This window comes from Ochotona princeps, chromosome 4, assembly GCF_030435755.1.
Source record: "Ochotona princeps isolate mOchPri1 chromosome 4, mOchPri1.hap1, whole genome shotgun sequence".
Classification (NCBI taxonomy): Eukaryota; Metazoa; Chordata; class Mammalia; order Lagomorpha; family Ochotonidae; genus Ochotona; species Ochotona princeps.
In genome coordinates, this window is record NC_080835.1 from 91836447 (window position 1) to 91862064 (window position 25618).

The 25618-nt window shown below is 50.1% G+C and overlaps 1 protein-coding gene across 1 annotated transcript in view; it reads left to right on the plus strand.

Annotated features, from left to right (window-relative positions):
• The first annotated feature begins 2350 nt into the window (after window positions 1-2350).
• The window catches only part of POU2F3 (POU class 2 homeobox 3), a 70743-nt gene continuing 47475 nt past the window's right edge, over window positions 2351-25618 (plus strand). The window contains exons 1-2 of the mRNA XM_058662323.1: window positions 2351-2372; window positions 4597-4665. Of these exons, the coding sequence (XP_058518306.1) occupies window positions 2351-2372; window positions 4597-4665 (91 nt within the window). The remainder of the gene's footprint in view (window positions 2373-4596; window positions 4666-25618) is intronic.

Consider the following 25618-nt stretch of genomic DNA (forward strand, 5'->3'; position numbering starts at 1 on the left):
ACCTGAAGTGAGCTGGGCCAGACTCGGTCGCTGGAGACTGGGCACCCTGTCTCTCAGAGTGGACAGGACCCAGTAGTCTGTATGAGACATTTCAGGGCTATTGAGGGGAGTTTTTCTACTTGCTCTCCTTCTGGAAGAGTGGAGGTGATGGGTGGGAGATTAGGCTATTCTCCTGGCCCATCTCCTTGAACTGAGCAGGCTTTGGGATTCCATGGGCCCACTCATCCTGCCAGGCAGCAGCAGGGGGGCACATGGGGCTGGAGCCCAGATTCACAGGTGCCAATTCCTGGCAGAGTTGAGTGAGAGGGAGGCAGGCTGGCAGAAAGGTGCTGAACCAGGAAGAGTTGGGCGAGGCTGGAGGGCCCATCTACCTGGGAGTCATCCAGTGTCTGGAAAGGTCTGTTTCCAGGCCCAGACACAGGGCTGGGCATAGCAGGGGGCACAGGCTCCTCTGCCTCTATTTCCCTGCAAGGGAAGGGTGGCCCAGCAATGGATGGCAAGTTCTTTAAGGATCAAATTCAGAGACTTCCTGGGGTTTTCCACCTCCTTGTCTCCTGGAGGCTCCTGATCTGAGGAAGTGGGAGGAGAGCACGGGCCAGCTGGGGCCCAGCAGCCCAAGGACTGAGGAGAGTTCCCAAGGTGACTAGAGGAGAAGTGAGGTTAAGAAAGTTCCCCCCCACCAGGGACCCCCCCCCGACACACACACACACTGCCCATGCTTCCTACTGCAGCCAACTCCCAGCCAATGCCTCTCAGAGGCCCTGACACCTTTTCCACTTACCTTCCCTCGGGCAGAGAGGTTCCAGAAACAAAACAGGGAACAGCAAAAACCAACATGGGGGTCTCTGTCTACCTTGGTGTGCAGTCCTGATTCATCTCTATGCATGTCCTGGCAGTCCCTCCCCAGTCCATTTCTCGGGCTGGAGGGGCTGGTTCTCTTTTGGGGCACTTCCATGGGGTCTCTGTGGCCTTCTGGGGAGTATGTTGGCTGTCCACTGGGGGGTGCTCTTTGCTGGGGTCTCATGCTTTTTCTGGTAGTGTTGGGGAGGGGGCTGCGGAGGAGGTACCTTCCTCCTGCTATGCAGTTTCATCAGGGACCCTGCTCTGGGGTCCTCTTTAACTTCTGGATCCTCTCTGTGGAGACCTCCTCTCCTTTGAGTCTTTTTTCCCTCCACATGAATCCTGTATTCCTCTGCTTGTTGATAAACAGCATTTTTCCTGTGAGTCTCCTACGCTGGGCCCTATTCCACAGGCTGCTCCCATGCCCCCTGTTTCAATGACCCCATCAGCACCAGGGCCCCTGAGTCAGCCACCACACTCTAACAACATGGGTATAGGCCATGATTTGGGTTTGCCTAGAGCCTTGATGCTTTGGGCTTTATAGAGCATCCCTTGCAGAGGGGTGGGGGATGTGGAGGGAGCCTGCAGATCTAGAGAAGGCAGGACGTCACCAGACACAGGAGTTCCCTAGCCCAAGAGGAGCTCCTTATCTCCCAGCAAAAAGCAGATGAAAGGGCAGATGAGGCAGCCAGCAAGCTGGAGATGGAGACAGGGGAGGGAAGAAGTGGACATCTGTTTGGCTCCCCAACTACGCCACCCCCACCACTACCCCAAGTGTCAGGAGGCAGAGGCCGAGCTCAGGAATACCCCTGGGGTTGTAAGACCCCATTACAGGAAGGGAAGAGGTGTGTTCTGGAAGATCTGGAGCTCTGAATGGCTTGGAAGTAGGACTGGTGCACCGCTGGACATTCCTGGTGGAAACATCCCCAACAGCTGAGGTGTGGTATTTAAGACACTGTGTATGGTGTCTGCGACTTATATTGATGTGCCAGGCTTCACGTCCTAGAACTACTCCCTGGTTACAAAGGCTTCCAGGGGTGACCGTGACAGGCAGGGGAGGGTCTGCAGCTGGTATCTGGGTTCTGCCCTAGAGCAGATGAGCCTCCCTAGGGAAGGGAGTGGTGGCAAGGAGCCCACTCAGTCACTGCAGAGATAAGAAGGCCGAGAAGCCGGGCCACAACCCACACAGCTCTGGTGCAGCCTGGGCCCAGCAAGCGCTGTCCCACGGGGGAAGGGTTACAGCGTCTCATCTTGGGCAGTTTCGGTATTGGCCCATTTTTAGGCTGAGACCCAAGAGCTCGTTCCACCCGTCAGCCCCAGCCTCCTACCCGATGGGAACAGGTTCTCAGTGCCTTTGCATTTTCCAGAACTTGGGGAGAGGGAGGTGTCACAGGCCATCTCACCCTGCCCCTGCACTGGGACTGTGCTGCATGTATCACAGTGTGGCTCTTTTATGGCGGGACACAGGGGTGGTGAGAGAGGGGGACTCCTTATCCACTTCCTCCTAGACATGGCCAAGATGAAAGTCACAGGTACTTTCAAGGAAGAATGAGATGGTTTCTGGGTATATCTAAAGGTGATGAGGAGGGTGGATGTCAGAGGGGTGTTGGTGTTAACAGGTGTAAAGTGATGGATGGTTTCTCTGAAGAAGTACCTGCTGAAATGACAGGTGTTTGGGCAGAGTCTGGGCAGCATCCCAGCCCCACTGCCCCTACCCTTTTTACCTGTTCTTATGAACGCTTTTCCCTGGGAAGCCAGAATTTGGAGAATGCCTATGACTTCCCAGGTAGACCAAAAAATCAGTGGAACCAAAACAAAACCAAGGGTAGTCACTTGTGGGGACAGGAGTTAAGGTAGAGGCGTGAGAAGGGGGGCAAAGAGGAAGGGGCCTAGTGTCTCCTCCGCAGTGGCAGTTAAATCGGGTCCTTTGCCAGGTACTTTATACCTGGAACCCAGCCAGGCAGTTGGCATTCAGCCTCTGACAGGCATGTGCATCACTGTCCCCATGTTTTAAGATGAGAAAACCTGTGTCTGAATATGTGGCTAGGGTCACCGGAGCTTTTCAGCGATGTCACTGGGGCTAAAGTCCCCGATTTGTCAGATACCAAAACCCAGGCACTGAATTCTGGAGCCACTCAAAGGTTGAACCCACCTCCTGCACCTGCGCCTTTCCCTCAGCAGGCTGTTGGAGAATCACTGCGGTGAAGGGTGAGCTGCCGATCCAGGCCAGCGCTTTCGTGGGTGGGAGTAGAACAGCCCGGTTCCCCAGCCGAGCAGAGGCAGCGGCGGCAGAGCCGTCTGCGGAGGTGTCCAGGTGGCCTACTCTGGCTGCTCTGCATAGTCACGCATGGCAGATGATACAGAAAGTCTGCAAGTGCAGCAGGAAAGACTGAGGTCATGCTCAGGCAGTGCCTTCCCGAAGGCGGCGTGCTGGCGGAACTGCTGGGTAGGGAGGCCATGCCCCACACGGGGGATGTCCCAGAAGGAGAGCTGCACGGTTGATGGGGCTCCAAAGATCCCTCAGACCACAGTGAGTGCTACGGCTGGCTTGCCGCCTCCCACGGGGGTGCTGAGGTCTCTGAAGTCTCCACCTGTGTCTGGCTTGGCTGCACCACAGAGGTGTGACCCTCTGCCAGAGCCACACACAGCATTATCCTTATTAAAAGTAGGCTCCCTCCCCTCTCTTCCTGGGCGCCAGGTCCTCCCTTTTACCCTTCAACCTGACCATCTCCAGACCTGGGCCTCCAGACTGCCAACTGCCTGATTACCTGATGCAAATGAAATCTGTCTGCTTGACTGGGATTGGTTGGGGAGCCAAGTATGCAAATGGACTCACCACGACTTTATCTGGTTTGAAAGAGTTAAAGTGCTGCCCCAGAGAAGAGGGGGTGGGGGTCAGCACGATTTGAATAAAATATTCTTCTGTCTTTAACGGCTTCAGCTTTTGAGTGATTTAGCAAGGGGAAGAGAAGAGAGAGGAGTTAGTTAAAAGTTGCATGTTTTTCCTTTCCTCTGCTGACCTCGGAGCAGATTTGGCGGCCTCGTAGGTGATGGCTTTTGGCTGTTATGGATGAATGTTTAATTTACTGAAATGAAGCCAAGCAGAAAGGTTGGGCTAGCAGCACTTGGGGGCCGAGGCTGGGGGCTGGTGTAGGTGTTGTCTCTTTCTCCCTCACTCCGTGAGCAAATCAGAGAGGAGGTAAGGTAAGACTCCCGGGAGGACAGGATTCCCCAGGGAGGGCCCCAGGGGAGCGGGGTTTGAGCCCCCCCACAAAGGCACCAAAAGACAGAAGAGGGCCAGCTGTGGTTCAAGGCTACTCTTACCTTCCAGGTAGGAGGGGACATGGAGTGAAGAGAAGTGAGGGGTAGTTCTTCTATTCCTTAAAAACTAAAGTAAAATATATTCCAGAGGAAGAGTCCCCCATTCCATCCCTGCCTGGTACCCCTCCCCTGGTTAAATTGTTGCCAACCCAGTCCTGATGGTGGAAGGAAGTGGTGAAGAATGATGTAGAAGGTGAGAGCTGCAGGGGTACTGGAGAAAGGGGGAGGGCAGGCGAGGGAGGAGGCAAGCTGGAGAGGAGGGATGAATGCCTGGGCTTATGAATATTCTAATGGTTGTATGTTCGGGAATCAGGAATTTGAAAGTCTGATGGTTGTTGTAATTACACATTCATCTTTGCTGTTTAGTTAAAGCCACATATGTCTTAGCAAGAGAATTGTGACCTGCTATTAAAATCAGTTGTGTTTTTCCTGCAGACCTCAAGATGAGTGGGGATGTGGCGGACTCCACGGACACGCGTGGCTCGCTCAGCCAGGTGGAGCCAGGTAAGGGCAGTGGGATGGAAAGCAGGGGGATTGGAGATGGGTGGAAATCATCAAACAGTGTGTTTTTTCCTCTTGCTTGACCTTTCAGCAAATCAGACAAAAGCTGGCACTTGGGCCGAGAGAAGTCTCTGAAAACACGGATCAGGGCCCTGGAGACTTCCAGCAATAGCTATTGGGCTACAATGGCTCAGAAGGAACTAGCTCCTAAGAAACAGAATAAAACCAATAAGTTATGCAAGAAACTTTTTTTTAAGATTTGTTTATTTTGAAAAATTGAAATTAGAGATGACAGAGAGGAGAGTGATCTTCCATCCGCTGTTTCACTCCCCATATGACTGCAATGGCTGACTGTGGGTCTAGGAACTTCTTCATCCAGGTCGCTCATGTGGGTGTCAGAGGTCCAAACACTTGAGCCATCTTCTGCTGCTTTTCCCAAGCTATTAGCAGGGAGCTGGATGGGAAGTGAAGCAGCTGTGCAAGAACTGGAGCCTGTGTTGAATGGCAGCATAACATAGGGAGGCTTTTCCCATACATCCCAATGCTGCCTCATTCACTCTTATGTTCCTGGACACAGCAGGCTGTGTTCCCTGGAGGACAGAAGGCCGACCCTGTCTCCAGTAGATGGAATAAGGATCTTCTGAGCTCAGTTTTCTCAACAGTCTTACTCAAGGAACTAACTGAAAAGAGCTGTGTGCAAATGGTCCCCTTCCAGATAAGCATGTAGGTATTGAACATGCTGGGAGAGGAAGGAGGAGTGCCCTTCCTTCCAAGTGACTTTGCTCTGTAAAGAAGGGAAAGAGGACCAAAGAGAACCAAGAAGGTTTCACAGCTCCCTATGCATACCTCCATAGCCCGAGCCTTGCTTTGAAAGCGCCATATAATTAAAAAGAACTTAAAGAAAGATGAGTAGAAATTGTAACACCACCAAATAACTTTAATAGCATCCCAACAAGACCTCAATTAGTCTTTCATCTGGATCATTAGAGACATAGAAATTAGTAGTGGAAGAGAATCGATGTCCCCTAGAGCTAAGCTCTTTTTCAAGTCTTCTGGAGCAGTCTAGTGCCATTCTTGAGGTTAAAAGACTCGGGATCAGGCACAAGATAATTAGGGGTCTTGGTGGGGGGATGGGCATCTGCAGGAGACTTTTGCCACAAACTCTGCTGCTTTCCTATTCAATGTCTGAAGCACTGTCTACTATGCTTTCAACAAGGTTACTTCAACGAGTTCATGGATAATGCCTAGTATGAAAATATTGAGCATTAATTTCAAAATTTCGGGCACCAAAATAGACTTTTTTTTGAACAAATTATTTTGTTCATTTGAAAGACAGAATTACAAAGAGGGAGAATCAGAGAGAGAGAGAGCACTCTTCCAATAACTGGTTTACTCCCCATTGGCCACAACTGCATCAGGCTTTCCTATTTACGTGGCAGGCATCAAGGTACTCAGAACATCTTCTGCTGCCTTCCCAGGTACATTAGCAGGAAACTGGATGGGAAGCAGAACAGCTGGAACTCAAACTAATATTATAATATGGGCTGCTGACATTGCAGGCAGCAGCTTAACCCAATGTCATGCCACTCCCTAGACTTATCTTTAAAAAAAGAAGATTTATTTATTTTACTTGGAAATCAGAATTACAGAGAAAGAGGAAGAAACAGAGACATCTTCCATCTACTGGTTCACTTCCCAGATGGCTACAATGGTCAGAGCTAGGCCAGTCTGAAGCTAGAAGCCTGGAGCCTCCTCCATGTCTCCCACATGGATACAGGGTCTCCAGGGACTTGGGCCATTCTCTGCTGCCTTCTCATGCAATAGAGAGCTGGATTGGGAAGTGGAGCAGTCTAGACATCCCATATAGGATGCTGGCATTGGCAGGCAGAGAATTAGCTTTACACTATCATGCTGGCCCTTAGACTTACCTTCTTTTTTTTTTTTTAAAGATTTTATTATTATTGGAAAGTCAGATATACAGAGAGGAGGAGAGACAGAGAGGAAGATCTTCCACCCGATGTTTCACTCCCCAAGTGAGCCGCAACGGCTGATGCTGCGCCGATCCGAAGCCGGGAACCAGGAACCTCTTCCAGGTCTCCCACGCAGGTGCAGGGTCCCAAAGCTTTGGGCTGTCCTCGACTGCTTTCCCAGGCCACAAGCAGGGAGCTGGGTGGGAAGTGGGGCTGCCGGGATTAGAACCGGCACCCATATGGGATCCCGGGGCGTTCAAGGCAAGGACTTTAGCCACTAGGCCACAGTGCCGGGCCCTAGACTTACCTTCTTAAAGCACATTTTTAATTTGAAAGACAGATAAAGAGAGTCAGAGAGAGATACAGGGATCTATTCTAATAGTTCACTGCCCAGCTACTGGAAACAGCTAGGCCTGGGCTGGGGCCAAAGCCAGGAACGGGAATTCAATCCAGGTTTTTCATTTTGGAAACAAGAGCCCATTTTCATGAGCCATCAACTGCTGTCTCCCAGGGTCTCCATTATCAGGAAGCTGGAGCCAAAAGCCAGAGGTAGAGACAACATACTGGAGCTAGGTACTTTGATGTGCGGTGCAGGCATCTAAGCCTGTGTTCTAATGGCTAGACAAATGGCAGGCCCTTTATCTTTTGAGCTCATCTTTCCACTCACTTTTGAAAATACCCTTGTGTTTTGCTTGTATATATGAACTGCTGGACTGAAGATCTTGTGGGCTAGTTGTACCCGTTTCCAACTGTTGTATGAGCTGAATGTGCTTTTTTAATAAGAGTCTACTGAGGGGAGAGGGAACACTTGTTTTTCCCAGTTGGGAAGAAATTTTCTTTTGATCTCAAGAATTCGAGCAAGACTTTAAAATTGGGTCAACTGGAGTGTGATAGGTATAGTCCCAGTAGCAACACTCTTCCCTAGATAACTAGCAGAGCAGGGAGATGTAATCCCTGAGAAGCCCAGTGACCTCTTCCTGGACACAGACTGGCTGGAGCCCACTTTCAATGGGTTCTACAGTCCAGACCCATTCCCAATAGGAAGAACACACTTAGTGCCGGCACTGCTGCTATGACCAAGCCAGAGGGAATCACTGGGAACAAGAAGAAGTCACATAGAACCTGCGAAGGTGTGGGGAGGAACAGGACTCAGACCCCGGGACTGGGAAGAATGGTGTTTTCTGAACAACCACAGCAAATTCCATTCTCAAGTCTGAGATCATGCGAGTTGTGCATAGGGAGAGTGAAGGAGAAAACTATCCAGACACAGGCCATGACACAGGTCATACAAGATCATGCCCATCTGATCTGTGGCCTTCAGGCAGCCAGGTTGTTTCCCTAGGAGGCAGGAGCTCATGACCTTCTTAGGCTGTGGATTTTTTTTTTAAAAGAGTTTATTATTATTGGAAAGCCGGATATACAGAGAGGAGGAGAGACAGAGAGGAAGATCTTCCATCCGATGTTTCACTCCCCAAGTGAGCCGCAACGGGCCGGTGCGCACCGATCCGAAGCCAGGAACCAGGAACCTCTTCCAGGTCTCCCATGTGGGTGCAGGGTCCCAAAGCTTTGGGCTGTCCTCGACTGCTTTCCCAGGCCACAAGCAGAGAGCTGGATGGGAAGTGGAGCTGCTGGGATTAGAACCGGCACCCATATGGGATCCCGGGGCATTCAAGGCGAGGACTTTAGCCACTAGGCCACAGTGCCGGGCCCTAGGCTGTGGATTTAGAATTGAGCAGACCTGGGGTGAGATCCACAGTTCTGCTGCTTACTGGCTGTATGACTTGATAATTCATCTTCTCTACCCTTGAGAAGGGGAGAAGTAACATCAGTCACAGTAAGGATGGGTTAAGTTATTAGAAGTGATAGCTAAGGCCTTTGGCACAGTGCTGGGCACATGGCTCCATGATCACCATTATCTTTATTCTCTCTCTCTCAATATGGCACCTTTTTATTTATTTACTTTGAAATTTATAGAGAGGAAAGGGAAAGACAGAGAGAGATCTTCCATCTACTGTTTCACTCCCCAAAAGGCTGTGATGAACAACACCGGGCTGATCCAAAGCCAGGAGCCAGGAGCTTCTTCTGGATGTCCCACACAGGTGCAGGTGTCTCAAGGCTTTGGATAATCCTTTGTTACTTTCCCAGACTACAAACAGGGAGCTAGCTTATAAGTGGAACATCTGGGACATGAACCGGTGCCCATATGGAATGCTGGCATCACAGGTACAACACTGGTCCCTAAATTTAGCATCTTAATGATTTTTAAACGATATTTATTTATTCATTCATTCATTAGAAAGACAGAGTAACACAGAGAGGGAAAGATAAAAAACAGTCTTCCATCTGCTGGTTCACTCCCCAAATGGAAAAAACAGCCAGGGCTGGGCCAGGCTGAAACCAAGAGCCAGGACTCCATCCAGGTCTCCCACATGGATTACAGGAACCCTGGGGAACTTGAGCCATCATCTGTTGCCTCTCAGGCACATTACCAGGAAGTTGGATCAGAAACAGAGTAACTGGAACTCAAAGTAGTCTGTGATATGGGAGGACAGCATACTAAGTGGCAGCTGTGCCTGCAGCAGCACAGCTTACACCCGTTTCTACCGTTGCAGGCAGCCATGAGATTGTGGGGTTGTGAGAGACACCAAGTGGGCCATCTTCACTGCTGAGTGCTCTGGGCTGCAGATGGCTGGAGCCTGCTACTCCCGTTCATTCAGACCAGTGAGCCAGGCCCTGGGGCTGGCTTTGCTGGCTGTGCCTTTTGGGAAAGGATTCTGCACAGCTTTTTCTCCATCCTAGGAGCCAGAGACGTCTGTTCAGAACGCCTGTGCTGTCCAGGACTTGCGCACCCTAGATCTTTCTTACTCCGGGGCTGGTAGCATCAATACTTAGGTGATCCTTAAATTACTGCATGTTGTAAAGAGCGAGAAAAAAGAGGTAGCTAATTAAAGTAACCAAACTTCCTGGAAAGTCATTCTGACTCATTTTTTTACAGAGAAGAGCTTATTATGAGTTACAATAGTTACCAACCTGCTTTAATGGCTTCCTTTGGATTTTTAAAAGACAGGTTTGCCTTCCCAGCGGTATATAAATTAATAGGTGGTTTGTCTCCAGGTTTTAAAAGGAGCTATAAACAAAGGTGACCTAGAAAGCCCTGCTCCCTGAGAGTACCCCCTGTGCTGTGTGAAATCCCCCAAGGGGCACATGGGGTAAGAGCTGGGAAAGGGGGAGCAAGCACTGCACACACCACACACACTCACACACACACACACACACACACACACACACACACACACACTCTGGCCAGCCACGCAGAGGTCAAAGAGCACAGGCTGGTACCAGCAGACCTCCCATGGGCTCCCCCTTCCTTACCTTCCCTTGGGGGGCAGGAGAGAAAGTATGAACAACCCACCCCACCTAGGAGTGTGTCTGTGGCACCACGTGGGTGTAGGTTGTGATGCCCTGCCCTGAGCTTGACCCCACGCAGCGAATACTTGTGCACAGAAGACAAACACCCAGCCTTCTCCAGCTTCCTGTACCCACCGTTACTTCCCTGCCTGCGCTTGCTTTTCCTTTGCTCCAGAGACTGGCAGCAACTGTTTTCTGCTCCCAGCTAAGCAGCTTGGTAATAGAACTTTCCCTTCATTGCATAAACCCGAAGCCCTACCCCAGCACCAGAGCCACTAACCTCAGGTCTGTGAACCATGTTGGTCACGTTGCAGCCTCAGTGACAAAGGAGGAATGGTGCAGCTCCAAGAGGAAGAAATGAAAGACCAGGTGCAGCTACAGAGTCTCCTCCACTCATGGCCCCCCATAGGCAACTTTGCAACTTTCATCTCATTCAATTCCCACAACAAAGCATCGTCACCTCTAGTCCCATCAATGAGCAACTGTATCTGAGAATGAGATATGAATGTGTCCAGGATCATGCATCCTATTTTTCTTTTTTTTTTTTAAGATTTATTTTATTTTTATTGGAAAGTCAGATATACACAGAGGAGGAGAGACAGAGAGGAAGATGTTCCCTCTGATGATTCACTCCCCAAGTGAGCTGCAACGGCCGATGCTGCGCCGATCAGAAGCTAGGAACCAGGAACCTCTTCCAGGTCTCCCATGCAGGTGCAGGGTCCCAAAGCTTTGGACCGTCCTCCACTGCTTTCCCAGGCCACAAGCAGGGAGCTGGATGGGAAGTGGAGCTGCCAGGATTAGAACCGGCACCAATATGGGATCCCGGCATGCTGAAGGCGAGGACTTTAGCCACTAGGCCACAGTGCCGGGCCCGCATCTTATTTTTCTAAAAGGCAGAGAAAGAGACAATGACAGAGACAGATCTCTTAACTACTGACTCACCGCCCCCCAAATGTCCACAGTTGGAGAAGCCAGGAGTAGCAGGGACCCGGATGCTGATGCTGCTTCTCCAGGTGCACCTGAGCTTGAAGTTACAATCAGAAGCACAGTTGGGCCTCCATCCAGATGTGGAAAATGGGCTATGCTGAACACTCCCCGTGGATTTGGCATTTTAGGACCATGAGTCTAACTCAGGCCTGTGTGACCCCATCAGGTTTCTGACCTTGACTGTGCTGTTCACTCCCAGCACCTTGTCCCAGCAATCATTGCTCCACATGGGCTTTGATTTTCCCCATCGGAAAGTGGGAGTTCAAACCAGATCATCTCTAAGGGCTCCATTGTCAGAGTCATGCACAGGGCTCTGCTTTCCCATGCTCCCTCCTGCATCTGTGTGTTCCTTTCCTCTGAGTGATCCTGTCTCCCTGCCCTGTACCCTTATCTCCAGTCTTCCCCACTCAGCCCTTGCTCCCCCTGCATCTCTAGCTGCCTTGCTCCATTTATTCTCCAGTCCTCTGTGAGCTGGCTGGCAGTGTCCTTACTGATAGTAAGGAGGCATCCCTGATCATCTGTACCTCCTCAAGAAGCCTCTCTTCTAGGTCAAGATTGTGTGGATACAGTGATGGCAAAGTCCACTGGGACACACATTTGGTCTTTACAACGACTTTAAGAGGAGTCAGTGTCAACACAAACATGATGGGAAGGAATGTTAGCTGAAGATTACGCCTAGGGTTCAATACCCAGCAAATGACAGAATTCAGGCTCTGTCTTTCTAATGATTTTCTACCTCAGGATGGGAATGGAAATACAGGAGCCAACAAGGAGAACCAGGGATGGAGGACAGAGCGTGTAGCAGCTTCCAGGGAGATGCCTCCCATTTTGGAGGATGGCTTGGCAGGGTTGGGAGAGTCAAACCCACCACAAACAGACTAGTGTTGTCCAGGAAGCAGAAGCTCTGTGTGAGGCCATGACTGGGGAAGTGGGGGAAGGCTGTGGTCTATTCTAAGCCTCTGCACACAGTGGAGGGTAAACTTTATGCCTGGAGTGAACTCTGCCTCCTGCCCTAGGCCTGCAGCAGCCCCTGTCAAGGTCCCAGCCCCACCACCCACCTCCTGTGGCTCTGCAGGTGCAGTTATTGTCTGCCAGGTAGACTTCCCAGCCAACATGACCCCGGTGCAGGTACACAATGCCACTGTCCACTCAGAAATCTGGGAAGGGCACCCCCTAAAGGGGGAGTCCAGGGCACATAAAGGGAAGCTGAAGATGAGGGAGGAACTGGGCTCAGACAGTCCCCGCTGCCTCTGTCCCATCCTGCCCAGCCTCAGTTGTCCCGTTTCAAAAGGTGTTCCAAGGTGAGTCAGGAGAAAAGCTGGATCCTTCATCCAGGGCTTTCAGTGTAACAATAAGGAAAAGTGGACAAAGTTTTCGTGAGAAGTATCACTGAGACACAAGGAGGTTAGTGTGGCTCTGCCGGTGTCCCGAGGAAAGATCCAAGGCTTGAAGCTCTCTTTTACAATCAATTCATTCCCAGCCCTCATTGTCTCTACCCTACTGAGTCCCTACCAAACTGAGGGCTCTGGTTATAGATACGAACACACGGAAGACATTAAGAGATGAAGATGGTTTTCAATCCAGTCAACTATTCTGCAAATGGCAGAGAGGACAGAAGTCTAGATAGTCCCCAAGAGCCAGGTTGTATTGACAGCCATTTCCAAATGAGGCCTGTGTGTGCATACCACACATGCCCACATGTACATGTACCCCACACATGCACCTGCTCTTATTATGGATAAGTGAAAGTGGGGGTGAAGTTAGCCTGACGAGTGTCCAGCACCATACAAATACAGTCCACTGTAAAGTTGAACATTACTGGAAATATGGGGATGGACAGGGGGAAGACTAAGACAAGCTCTGTTACTGGAAAAGTGGCACAAGCCCTCTTGTACCTGGTGCTTGAGTTTCATCACAGTAGGGGAGGAAGTCCTGGGAGAATTAAATGAAGGGACAGCCTAGGTGGTCCCCAGGTCTGAGCCCCAGTCTGTTCCTTCCTCTCCCTGCTCCCCGCCCCTGCCCCGCCCATCCCTCACCACCCTAAAGTTGCTATGCGAACTCAGCATCCTCCGTGTGTCCAGAAAGAGAACAGATACGGATTCCTGAGGTGACACAAGGACACTCCAAGAAGTTCATGGAATATGCAATTAAGACAAGTTTATGGAGCAGGCATTTGGTATAGATGCCCATATCACCTATAGCAGTCCCTGGTTCTGCTGTTGCCTCTAGTTTCCTGCTAATGAAAGCCTTAAGAGACAACAGATGATGGCTCAATCAGTTGTGACAGACCTTGATTGAATTCCAGCTTCAGATTTTTGCTTGGTCCAGCCTTGGCTGTTGCAAGGAGTTTGGAGTGAATCAACAAATGCGAGTTCTATTAATCTCTCTCTCTCTCTCTCTCTCTCTCTCTCTCTCTCTCTCTCTCTCTCTCTCCTTCTTTCTCTGCCCCTTTACCTTTTAAATAAACAAGATACACTAAAACATTTTAAGGTGAATTACTTCCAGTGCAAAATATTATTAAAGTCCATGCTCAGTCTTCCCATAGCAGGCATTTTCCTTGAACCTTTGAAGACCCTTGTCAAGATTCTCAGGACCTTGCATCTGAACCTCTCTCATCCTTTGGAGATGAGCCATCGCTGGGAAGTGAGAGAATCAACTATCCTTAGAACTTTCTTCTCCACTTGCCTTCCATCCTTAAGAAGATCCAACCCCGCAATTTTTCTGGGCTGCCTACCCTCCTAGGATACCATCCCCAACACATTCAAGTCCTGTATCACCTGAGGCCTTCACACTGTAGCCCGAGCCCATATCCTTGGTTTTGCCCTCCTCACACCACAGCACAGTTTCCATCTGCCTTGGTTTCTGGTTTCTGGTTTCTGTGACAGGGAAATTAGAAGCTACTGGCTCAGGGGTGGGCGTTTGGCACAGCAGCTGCCTGCATCCCGTATCAAAGTACCTGGGTTTGAGGTCTGGCTCTGTTCCCAATTCCACCTTCCTGCTAATGTGCACCCTGGGAGGTAACAGATGCGTGCACCATGGAGCATGTGGGTCCATGCCACTCACATGGGATACCCAATCTGAGCTCATAGTTCCTGGTTTTGGACTGGCCCAACCCTAGCTGTTATGGACATTTGGAGAATGAACCAACAGGTGGAAGACTCTCTCTCTCTCTCCCTCTCATTACTCTGCCTTTCAAAAAGAAAGAGGGGTGTGGGGGCTGGTGTTGTGGCACAGTAAGTTAAGCTACTGCCACTTATAATAGTGGTATCTCCTGATACCACTGCAGTACTGATTCAAGTCTGATTGCTCTGCTTACAATTCAGCTCCCTGCTAATGCTCCTGGGAGGACAGCAGATAATGGCTCAAGTACTTGAGCCCCTGTCACCCATCTGGGAGACCCAGATGAAATTCTAGCCCCTGGCTTCAGTCTTGGCTTAGTCCTGGCTCTCTCTGCCACTGTGCCTTTCAAAAAATTAAATATTAAAAAAGTAGAATATTCTAGCTCAACATCCAGGCTTTAGACTGTGACCTTGTCTGCAGATCTTGGGTGAGAAGCCTATGATTCAAGGAATTATTTCTTTTCCTCCAAGCATCCAGAGAACCCCAACAATAAAGCAGCTGCTACAGTAGCCCGCACCTGTGCCAAGACTTTCAGCTGCTCACACATTCTCAACCAGCAGATCAGAGTGGGCAGATGAGCCATCTGTGATGGGACAGTCCTGCCTGACACCCTCCTGTGGCTCTCAAAAGTCTTTTTGAAAAAAAATGTCCCCTCCCACAACCCTGGCTGTGTCCAGAAGAACATAGGCTCAATTTCTCTCCAACCTAAGAGAGGATAAAATTGAGAGACCCCAGGGGCCATCTGTGATGCTGGAATCCCATGTGGGTACCAGTTCAAGTCCCAGCTGTTCCATTTCAATCTAGCTCCCTGCTAATGCACCTGAGAAGGCAGTATAAGGTGTAGAAGATGGCACCCATGTTGGAGACCTGAAAGAAGCTCCTGGCTCCTGGTTCTGGCCTGGCCCAGCTGTAGCTATTATAGCCATTTGGGGAAGAAACCAGCAGCTAGAATCTCTCTCTCTGTCTCTCTGTCTCTCTCTCTCTCCCCCTGCCTCCCTCTCTTTCTGACTCTGACATTCAATAAAAAATGATTTTTTTAAAAAGTGAGGGAGCTCAGTGGTGGTACATACATGAGCATGTATGTTTAACCCCTAGTTCACATAAGACTGTACATGACAATTCTTTTCTCAATCTGGGAAGGGGAACCAGAGTCTGCTTCCCATCTGCCACAGACCAGTGGCAGCCCTGCTGTGTTGGAGCTATCTGTCACCAGTACCCAAACATGTCTGCACCTAGTTTGATAGGAGGATCCCACTGACTGTGTGCTTAGACGTGCTACTAATATTTCTGAATCCATGCTTTCCTCACAGTCCATCTTTGGCCATGGATCTTAACACACAGTTCATGAATGGACCTTGCTGGCAAGCCCTTGAAGGGTCCTGCCCAAGAGGAGTTTATGTTGTACATAAGAAAGTCCTTCCTTTGGTATCCCATAAGCAACAGGTGCACCTGACCTGGGTGCATCTTCTCATGACTCCCTTAGCATTCCTCATTCCCACTCTGGAGATGGCACAGGGTTGCAGTGGGGACCCCAGCACGAGAGAGGCCCCAGTCTATCACTGGCTGGCAGGTGCATACCTGACAAACTGAGTCCTGGGCAGTATTCAGAGATGCAAGCTTCCACCACACCCTGGCATCCAAATTTCAGTTCCCTCACCCCCCCCCCATCCAAGCAGTGAGTAAAGGCTTGTGGTCTCTCACAAGCCACCCTCCTCCTCCAGACACAATTAGGGCAATGAACACCCTGGTATGGAAAAGTGCTGAACACGTGGAAAGCGCATTTAAAGAGGGATGAGCAACCCAACTAGACTTGTCTTGGGGGCTTGAGGGGCAGCAGCCGGATCAGGCAACTAACATGTGGTTACTGTCTGTCCTGTCCCATCCCATGTACCCACAGATGGATACACACACACTCTCATGCACCCCACCCTCCCAAAATATCCCTTCTCTGAAACCTGGTCTAGGCATGCCTGTAATCTGTCCCCCAGGGGTCTGGTGGACTACAAGAGGTGTTGGGGAGCCGAGCAGCTGGTATCTGAGGCTGGCATTGTTGTTGTGTTTAGGACACTCTCCCATGGCCAGGCTTGTCTGAGCTGCCCCGAGATGGCCACAGACAAGAGCGGACAAGAGGCCCATTTTCCCTCTCGTTTCCATTCCTGCAGTCTGATTTGGGTGAAGAGGGTTAAGTTTCCAGTTAAGGGTCTTCCCTGCTGAGGGTAGGGTCCCTCTCCTTTGAGCCTGAGGATCACAGCAGGGTAGAGCAGGGCAGGGTTAAGCATGACCAGAGCCCTCAAACTCGGCTGGAAGCTTCCATCACCAAGAGTTCAAAGTATCCACCTGGGTTCTCAATGGACTGCTGAGCTCACTGGTGGGTGCTCCCAGGGCCTTGGAGGCTTGGGATAACCCAAGCCTGTGTGCCAAACCAGGAGCATGGGAAACAAAGCTGTGAGCATCTCCCAAAAGGCACCAGTGCTGTTGTTGACTCAAAAAATAATAGGGGTTCATTTGCATGACACTTTACATACAGGTTTGATGCATTGCCTTTCATCTCATACCACTGGCACCACTGTAGCCTCCTGAGTCTCGCTTCTTGTGTCTCCTGCCATTAGTCGGGGAATATCTCTGTACCCACCTGCCCCCTACCAGAGGCCAGGTCCTCCCAATCTCATCAGTCAACTTCCTCCTTAGGTTGACTACACCTGGGTGTACTGGGCTCACAAGTGTAGGAGAAGGAGGCACAGGCCTCGCCCCACCAAGCAGCTCAGTTACAGATGGCCCATGACACCCCATCAGTTTACTATTGGTTGCAGTGGGGACCCTGGGAGAGGGCTTGTGCATGCGCCACCTCCTTCTGCTTAGGTTGGGAAGAGGAATGGGGAACTTAAGCCGGGGAGCCCAGAGAAGTGCAGAAAAGAGAGGAAACCGGGTGGTTGCTATGACGATGGGGTCCTGGCGTCCAATTTGCATAAGGCAATGATTTCCATACTGTAGGGTGAATTTCCATATCCCTGCCTCAAAGCTTGCTGGGGTGGGGAATGAGGAGAGGGGATGGGTCATTTGAAATTCAAATGAGGATGATTAAGGTTTTCTTGTGGAGGGAAGCGTGGACAAAACGGGTTAAGCTGGCTGGCAAATGTGGGCTCCGGGGGCTCCAGGTTATCAAAGGAGGTGTGCCCTTGACTGGTTCCTCTCCCATCCCACCTCCTAGGAGACTTGTGCCTCTACCTTAGGCGGGAGAGCTCCTCCTGACCCTGGCTTCTGAGCCATCTCTGCACTTTCTGGCTGGGCAGAGCAGGTGTGAGGACAGATGGATTCTGTACTACCCACCTGTCGTCACCTTAGACAAGTTGCTGCCCCTCTCTGGGCCCCGAGGTGCTGCATCAGATGAAGAGTCTGAACTTGTACTCCATGAAGCTTGGGCCTGTGAGCAACCCCCCCACCGCCGAACCCTTTCCACACACACCAGTTAGTTTTTATAAGGTACTTTGAATGATGTGAGTGGCTACACCCTAAATTTCTCTAACGTGTGCTCCCCTGCTTCTCTGACCTTCGGGTTGTTCCTTAAAGATTGTCGGCTCAGCCTCTTCATCTATAAAATAGGGATAATGATAGTGCATGCACTATAGGGCTGCTGTGAGGATTAAGTGAGTCAACGTTTATGAAACACTCTCCAACAGCGCCTGCTAGAGGAGTACATCAGGAAGAAAAGCATCCAGATGGTGTACCCTTGTGCAAGTGACCCAACAGTCAGTCCAGTGAGCCGGGGTTGGGGGATGGGCATGAGTTGACCCCTTACCCCCTCCCCTGAGCAAGTTTACTTGTGAGTTCACTGCCGGTCAGTTCCTTGCTGCATGCTCGGGTGTCAAAGAGTTTGATGACAGCCCCTTCCAGCAGCTACCAAGTCTAAGTGGAAGCTTTCCCACACAGGTGTCCCATCAGCCCACTATGGGCTGGTGTTGACCTTAACTCTAGCTGGCCTTCCCCCCTGAAGTAGGAACAAAAGCAGAAAGAAAGAGAGGGAGCCAATGAGAAGAGTCCTTCCTTCCAGGCCACAGTGCTAACAGGCAGATGAGATTCCCCAAGTCTGGATGGCATTTGTAGTTCCAGGCAATCTTGCAATCCTCTTTCATTTTTGAGTTAGTCAGCCGCTCCGTGTGAGGGCTCCTCTGAAGGCCATGTGGTGCAGTGTGCAGACCAGGTGGCTAAGCTGCCCTCCTCAGCCTTTGCTTATCAACAAATGGGCTCTGGAATAAAAGTTTTCTGTGGTCCCCTTTAGCTCAAAAGAACTCTGATAGAACAAAAGGGCAGCTAATAACGTCTTGGGGAGATGTGCTCTTTGGGTGTGAGTGAAACAGAGCTGTTAGCCATGCTTATTGAAGTTCCTTTGAAGTTGAGTTTTTATTGTTTTTCCAGGGTCAGGAGACTATGAGTCCACAAAGGGCTCAGGTCCAAGACTCTTCTGGAACCTGATGCTGATTTGCCTAGGATGCTTCTCCCACTGGGCCCCTGATCGTGCAGCCTACTTTGGACCCCTGGGATGATATAGGCAGTGTCTCAACAAGAGATGAAGTGTGAACTCTGTGTCCTGGCCTGTTAGGAGACCCTGGTAAGGGAGCCTTTCCTTTACAGTGATGTGGACAACTGCCAGAGGATGCTGGCCTGCTGTTAGGTTAAGGGTGCAGCAGGACTCCTGCGCCTCACATGGTCTGGGACTAGGCTCTTGGTATCTGTGGAAGGGACTGGAGAGCAGACTGTGGGGTTCAATCTCATGATTGAATGCAACAGGAAAGCCATCATCACATTCAGTGGGACTGCCTCAAGGAAGCTCAGTGGTTGATTTTGTTGAATCTGTGGTTCTCTCCCTTGGACTAGACAGAGAGAAACTAAATGATACAGACCTCAAAATTCACAGACTGTCAGAGATGGAAGAAGCAGAGTTATAACTGGGTATCTTCAGGTAAGCTAATTCTGATGGCAATTGATGGTTGCTGAGCCCTGAGTTGAAAGCAAAAGAGCGCAACAATCTGCCAGTGATGTCTGTCCAGGGTGCTGCTTGTACGCATGCAACTTTGCAATTGCTATCCACACCCTGACCTAACCAAGGATACTCAACTGAAACTCAGTCCTTGCAGCTGCTAAACCAGTGCTGTCCCTGCAGTCTGCCAGGTCCTTCTATAGCCTATTCTTTGGGTACCTTCAAGGAGCAAACTTGGGCTCCTCCTGCTCCTAAGAAAGAGGTAGAAAGAAGAGGGAAAGGAACTTTTCATTTTGATCTTTCTGGGAAATTGGTGGCTTTGTTATTTGCCCTCAGTCTGCAAGCCTGTGAGAGAATGCTGGAACTCAGTTTATCTGGTGTTCTCTGTCCAGAGTCCTGACTATTGGGCCACACAGCATACTTGCACTTGGGGTCCCAGAGAAGACCAAGCTTGACTGGCCTTGGTGCTCACACTGGGGGCCTCTTGGTTTGCTCTGGTGTCTGGATGTTCAGCAATGCCTCCAGGTTCCCAAGACCTTCATAAGTGCTGTGCCCATGAGTGGTGGCAAGTTTGTGAAGTGATAATAAAGTGTGCCTGGAAGACTTTCTTGGCTATACTGGATGGCAGAGTTGGTGAGAAGAGAGCAGTCCAGAAACAGGAGAGGCCCAGCCTTCTTGCCGAATGCCTGCGCCTTGTTTACCCAGCAAAAGTGAAAAATCCTGCTTGAACAGTTCTTGCGCTTCCACCTCCCTCACCCAGAGAATTGCTCCCCAGGCAAAATCACATCCCAGAGCTGCCAAAGCTATGCAAATCAGCCAGGCCTACAAGAAGGCAAGGCTATTGACCCAACTGAAAGGTGGGGGAGCAGGCCTCCCTCCTGGGTGCCCATGCCCACTCCTAGCACTGGGGAGAATGGGCTAATCCTTGGATGCTCCCACTTGGACATAGTGACCAGTCCCTGTTTAAGAGGGTTCTGGGGCTCCCCAAGAATTCAGTGTGCCTTTCTCTTTCTTTCTGCCACTGCCAAATCCTGCAGACCCAGAAATTGTCCTTACCTTTAACCTATACTCTTCCAACTTCAGCCCTGGTCCCTGACCTGACAGAAAGCTCTTGGGTGGAACGAGCAGTCCTGGGTGTCCTGTGCGACCAGGGAGGGTGTTGATTTTGGAGGAGCTCAACAGGGGCCTTGGAGGAGACTTCAGACCTCCAATTTTAAAAGCTGTTTAGGGGTCCGGCATAGTAGCCTAGTAGCTAAAGTCCTTGTCTTGCCAGGATCCAAAATGGGCATTAGTTCTAATCCCGGTAGCTCCGCTTCCCATCTAGCTCCCTGCTTGTGGCCTGGGAAAGCAATCTGAGATGGCCTTGGGACCCTGCACCTGTGCAGGAGACCCAGAGGAGTCTCCTGGCTCCTGGCTTCAGATCAGCGCAGCACCAGCCATTGCAGCCACTTGGGGAGTGAATCAATGGATGGAAGATCTTCCTCTCTGTCTCTCCTCCTATCTGTATATCTGACTTTCCAATAAAAAAAAAATCTTTTTTAAAAAGGAAAAAAAGAGCTGCTAGGAATGCAGCACTCATGCTGGGAAAGGAAAAACAAGTGTCCCCGAGGCCTGGAGACATGGACTTTTGTCACACACACCCCACCTCTCCACTAAGGGTCCTTCCCCAACACTCAGCCGGTCTGTAAAGCCTCCAACTTCACGTAAATCACTTGGCCTCCTTCCCTCACCTGTAAAACCCAATGAATACTAGTACCTCATTCTCCCTGTGGCCTGGAGCTTGCCGCCCAGACCCACCAACCAGCAGGGCTCCAAGATGTTCCCCCATTTCCTGCTTTATTGCCGGGGAGTCCACAAGGACTTTAACAGAGAACTAGAGAGACCTCAGTGGGTGACACTTCCGGCTAGACACACCTGTCACCCACACCTGCTGGTGCTGCCTTCTTGAGCACAGCATCATGCTTATACCTAACACAGCCAAGCCCTCTTAATTCTCATGACAGTTTGGATGGTCAAGTATTTTAAAAACTTTCGATCACTCCATGTAGCAGCTGTGAGTATTTCAGTTCTTGGTCTGTTTGAGCATGGTTGCTGGTTTTACTGAAGAAAGTCTTTACTGGGAGAAAGGCTTCACATTAGAGCAGATGTCTGTAAAAGTGGGGCAAACCCATCTTTTATTCTGCACTTAAATAGAGGAATAATGAATTTGTGACTGTTGCTAAAGGATTATACTATAATAGAGAAGAAAACACTGGTGGGGAGAATAGTCAGGGTGGGTGGAAGGGGTTATCTGAGTCTATTGACTTGTATCATAAAAACTAAGAAAAAAGAAAAGATTTGGGCAGGCCTTAATGTTACAATTTTAGCCAACTCTCCAGCATGAGATTGAAAAGTTAATTTTCAAGTTTATTTCTCAAAGCAAAATCCCTTAAAAAAATTGTTGGTTTACTTAAAAAAAAATGTCCTGGGCCCAGCACAGTAGCCTAGCAGCTAAAGTTCTCACCTAGCATGTGCTAGGATCCCATATGGGCACCAGTTCATGTCCCAGTGGTCCTGCTTCCCATCCAGCTCCCTGCTTGTGGCCTGGGAAAGCAGTTGAGGACGGCTCAAGGCCTTGGAATTCTGCACCTGTGTGTGAGACCCAGAAGAAGCTCCTGGCTACTGTGCTGGGCCCCATCTTAACCATTTCTAAATGTACAGTTCAGACTAACTTATCGAACTTACAAAATTGATTTTTTTTCAACAAAAGTTCAGGATTTTCATGTATTCCTTTGTATTTTCTCTTGTTTTTACCTCTAGTAAGTGTCTATGAAAGTGTTTCCCAATCCTGACTCTGTCATTTACTTACAAGATTTTTATTTTTTTAACAAGTTATTTATTTGGGGGGGACATAAAGTGAGGTTGAATGCGTCTGCTCTCTGTCAGATTCACTCCCTGAATGTCCACAGTGACTAGCAGCCAGAAACTCCATGCAGGTCCCCCACCTGGATGGCAGGAACCCCATCACTCGAGCCTTCACCACTGCCTGTCAGGGTTGCACTGGCAGGAAGTTGGAGTCAGGAGCCACAGTTCGGAGTTGCATGAAAGACAAAGGAGTCTTAGCCAACATCCTGACTACCAGGCTAAGTGCCTGCCCCGTCAGCCACTGTGACGAGTTCCTTTTTCACCATGCTTCAAATCACTTCCGAATGGGATCAGCATCCCTCCTGTTTGTTTGCCTAAGCTGTTGATGAAAGCCTGCCAGTCTGTGTCAGACACTGCAGGCTGGAGACTTACTGGGAAGATGATATGAGTCATGAGATTCCAGTACTTTTTCCAGTTCAGGTTCTCTGAGGCTGCATGACCCCAAGAAGAAGCGTTTCCATTCCAGGTTGGAACTTCAGTGCTGGACTCTAAAGAAGTGTCTGACTGTGAGGGTTCTGTCTTGCTCCAGGTTCCCTGCAGGAGTCAGCCGGATTCCCAAGAGGGAACCAGGGCTTCCAAAGAGTGTGCCCAGCTTTCTACCAGTGCACAGCCATGCCCATGGCTGCTGGGGTTTGAAGAGAAAGGCAGTCTTTGCAGCAGTTTCTCAGTAGTTTGGATCAGTTACATCCATAGTCTTCCCACACCTGTCATGTGCAGACCCTGGAGCTACAAAGATGAATACTAGGTAATAACCTGGTATCTGGGAGCTCATAATCTCACAAGGGAGACAGACACACACACACCATTAACTCCTAAAAAGTACAGCGTATGCTGTCAGAGATGTAAATGAGAGATGAGGAAACAAGGAGGAGGAAATCCTTTCATTTGTCATGGGTAAGCTTGGTGGGGATGTGATGTTTGAGTTGGCTCTTGAAGATTGAGATGGTATTTTCCGGGCAGAGAAGGGCATTTGAGAGTGTGCAAAGTCCTCAGCACAGGGCCAGTTTGCACCTGCTTGGTGAATGGCCTCGCAGGCCTGGGACTCAGCTATGCTCCTGCATGGTGCTATTCAGATCACAATGCACGGCTCCCTGGGGTATCACTGTGTTCCTGGGAAGGTAGGGGAATGAGAAAGATGAGCTGCTTTCACCACTGAAAGGCCTGAGGCTTTAAGAGGTCCCTTCTTTGACCAAGGTCACACAGCTTAGGGACAATGGAGCTCAGGCTTGAACCTGAGTCCTCTGACTTTAAGTCCAGGGCTCTTTCTTAGCATATCATTCACACAGCACTTTAATGGGATTGAAAAAAAGTTCCTGGTGCTAGTGGGCCAGTATTACACACAATATGGTAGCTGCACCCCACCTTGCTTGCTCTTAGTCTCCCGGGAACAGCTCTCCCCAGCAAGCCAGACTGTGGCCCATGATTTCCAGGTGCTACCTCCCTGACCTGCCCACAGGCTGGATAGGTGAGAGACACCACGTGGAACAAATCCAGCAGACAAATGGAGAGAAGCAGGAACAAGTGTGGCTGTACAATCAGAGCTGAGGAGATCAGATCTGGAGGGAGAATCAACTCTATAATCAGATGTTCACCTAATGCTTCCATTACACTATGCCACCTTCCTTAGCCTGGACCCCTCCCCACCAGATACCCCACACTCCTTTGCTTAGGTTGGAAGCTATGGAAAATTGCCATGTTCCCGGGGAACACTCTTGCCTACTTCGTCATGGAATTAGACTTGAATAGCAACCACTCCGGGAAAATCAGCCCTCCTTTTGATGCTGACAGCTGTGGGTTATTCTCCTTCCTGATCTCCTAGGGCATCATCCTGGGGCATCTCCTAGCCCTGACACCTCCAGTTCACCCATTCAGTTAGCCCAGGGAACAAGGACACTGGGACAGAGAGCCTGACGCAAGTGAAGAATGAATTGGATGAGAAGCAGTAATTCCGCGACGGGGCTGAGAGGGCAGCAGGTACATTCTCTTGGGAGAGGCCTCTTGAGATGGGCCTTGGGAAGAGCTCTGGGCAAGGGCACTTGGTGGGCTTCAGTTCAGACTCTGAATTCTGCTGGCTGGCCTGTTCATTGCTCAGTTTTCACATGCAACAGTAACAATGGATGTGCAGGAATTGAAAGTGAAGACATTTTTTAATTATCCACAAACCTGACAGCTTTCTCCAAACCACACTGGTTTGTTAGCCCCTGTTGTTCTGTTGTTTCTGGGTCTCATTCTTGTGTGTATCATGACCTTCTCTGTTCACCAACTGCTCTTACCTCTCAAGCTTATCCGGCCAAACTTCTACCTGAGTGCCCACTCTCTTTCAGTCTCATTAGTCCTCCCTATCCTCTTCTTTGACCTCTTTTCCTTTAAAAAAATTTTGAATTCAGTTCTCTTGTGATCTTAGTCATGAAGCTTTAAACATGAATTTGAGGTGGGTGTTTGATGCAACAGGTTAAACTGCTGCTTGGAAAGCCTGTATCCCATATCAGGTTCCCTGAGTTCAAGCCCTGGCTCTTCTCCTGTTACACCTTCCTCTCAATGCCTGGGAGGCAGCAGAGGTAATGGCTCAAATCCTTGGGTCCCTGCCACCTACGTGGGAACCCTGGATGGAGTTCAGGCTCCTGGCTGTCGCCTGGCCAGGCCAGGTCATTGTGGGCATTGGGAGAGTGAGCAGCAAATGGAAGGTCATGCTCTCCATTTCTCTGCCTTTCAAAACAAATAAATGCACGAATGCTTTAAGTTAAAGGAATAAATATCCCTTAGGAGCTGATAGCTGCTGAGGCCTACTTCCTGAACTAACATTTCCCCAGGGTGCAAAACTCACTTCCCCACTTCTCCACCTCAAGAGGAACATGTCCAGAATGCAATTTTGGGTTTTTCTGCCACTAGCCTGCTCCTCCTGGAGTCCCCCTCCTCCTCCATGAAGAGCACTGCCACTTCCTCCCAAGGAAAAGGCCTCTTCCTCCTCAGTACTCTGGTTTCCCTTTGCACTGACCACAGCTTCCATTGGCCAGTCCAGAATCTAGGCCCTTCTCTGTGCCTTCCCTGCATCCGAGCCTTGGCACAGCCTCCCAGTCAGTCCCCTTCCCGCCCCTTGTGGATCACTGTAGATATAAGATGGGACATCAGCTCATGTCTTGCCCATCTGCTTAGCTTCCCCAGTGCACTCCCCCATGACCTGCCTGCAATCCCATCTGGCTGGCGTCATCGCACCCTGCTGCCCCCACCTGCATCTCAGCTTGTTCTGCAGTAGGCCAGTTGGCAAACTTCGTATTGTCCCTGGCCATGGTCTTGTCAACTAGAGAGGTTGTTGCCTTGACCTCAAATAGGTCCAGCATGTCACCACCTTCAAGGACTTCCCAGGCAGTCCTGCTTGCATGTCGATGTTCTGCACAGTGCTGCTCTCTACATGAAACCCTGCCTACATGTTTGCTCAGCCTTGCTGCAGCTCTTCTAGAGAAGAAATCTCATGAAGCCAGCCTGCACACTCTGGCTCCTCCAACATTCCCTCCTCAGTGCCTGAATGGTGCCTGGAGCCCAGCATGTGTTTAGTACTATTGTTGAGCTAATGAATTTGCTCTTTTACCACATA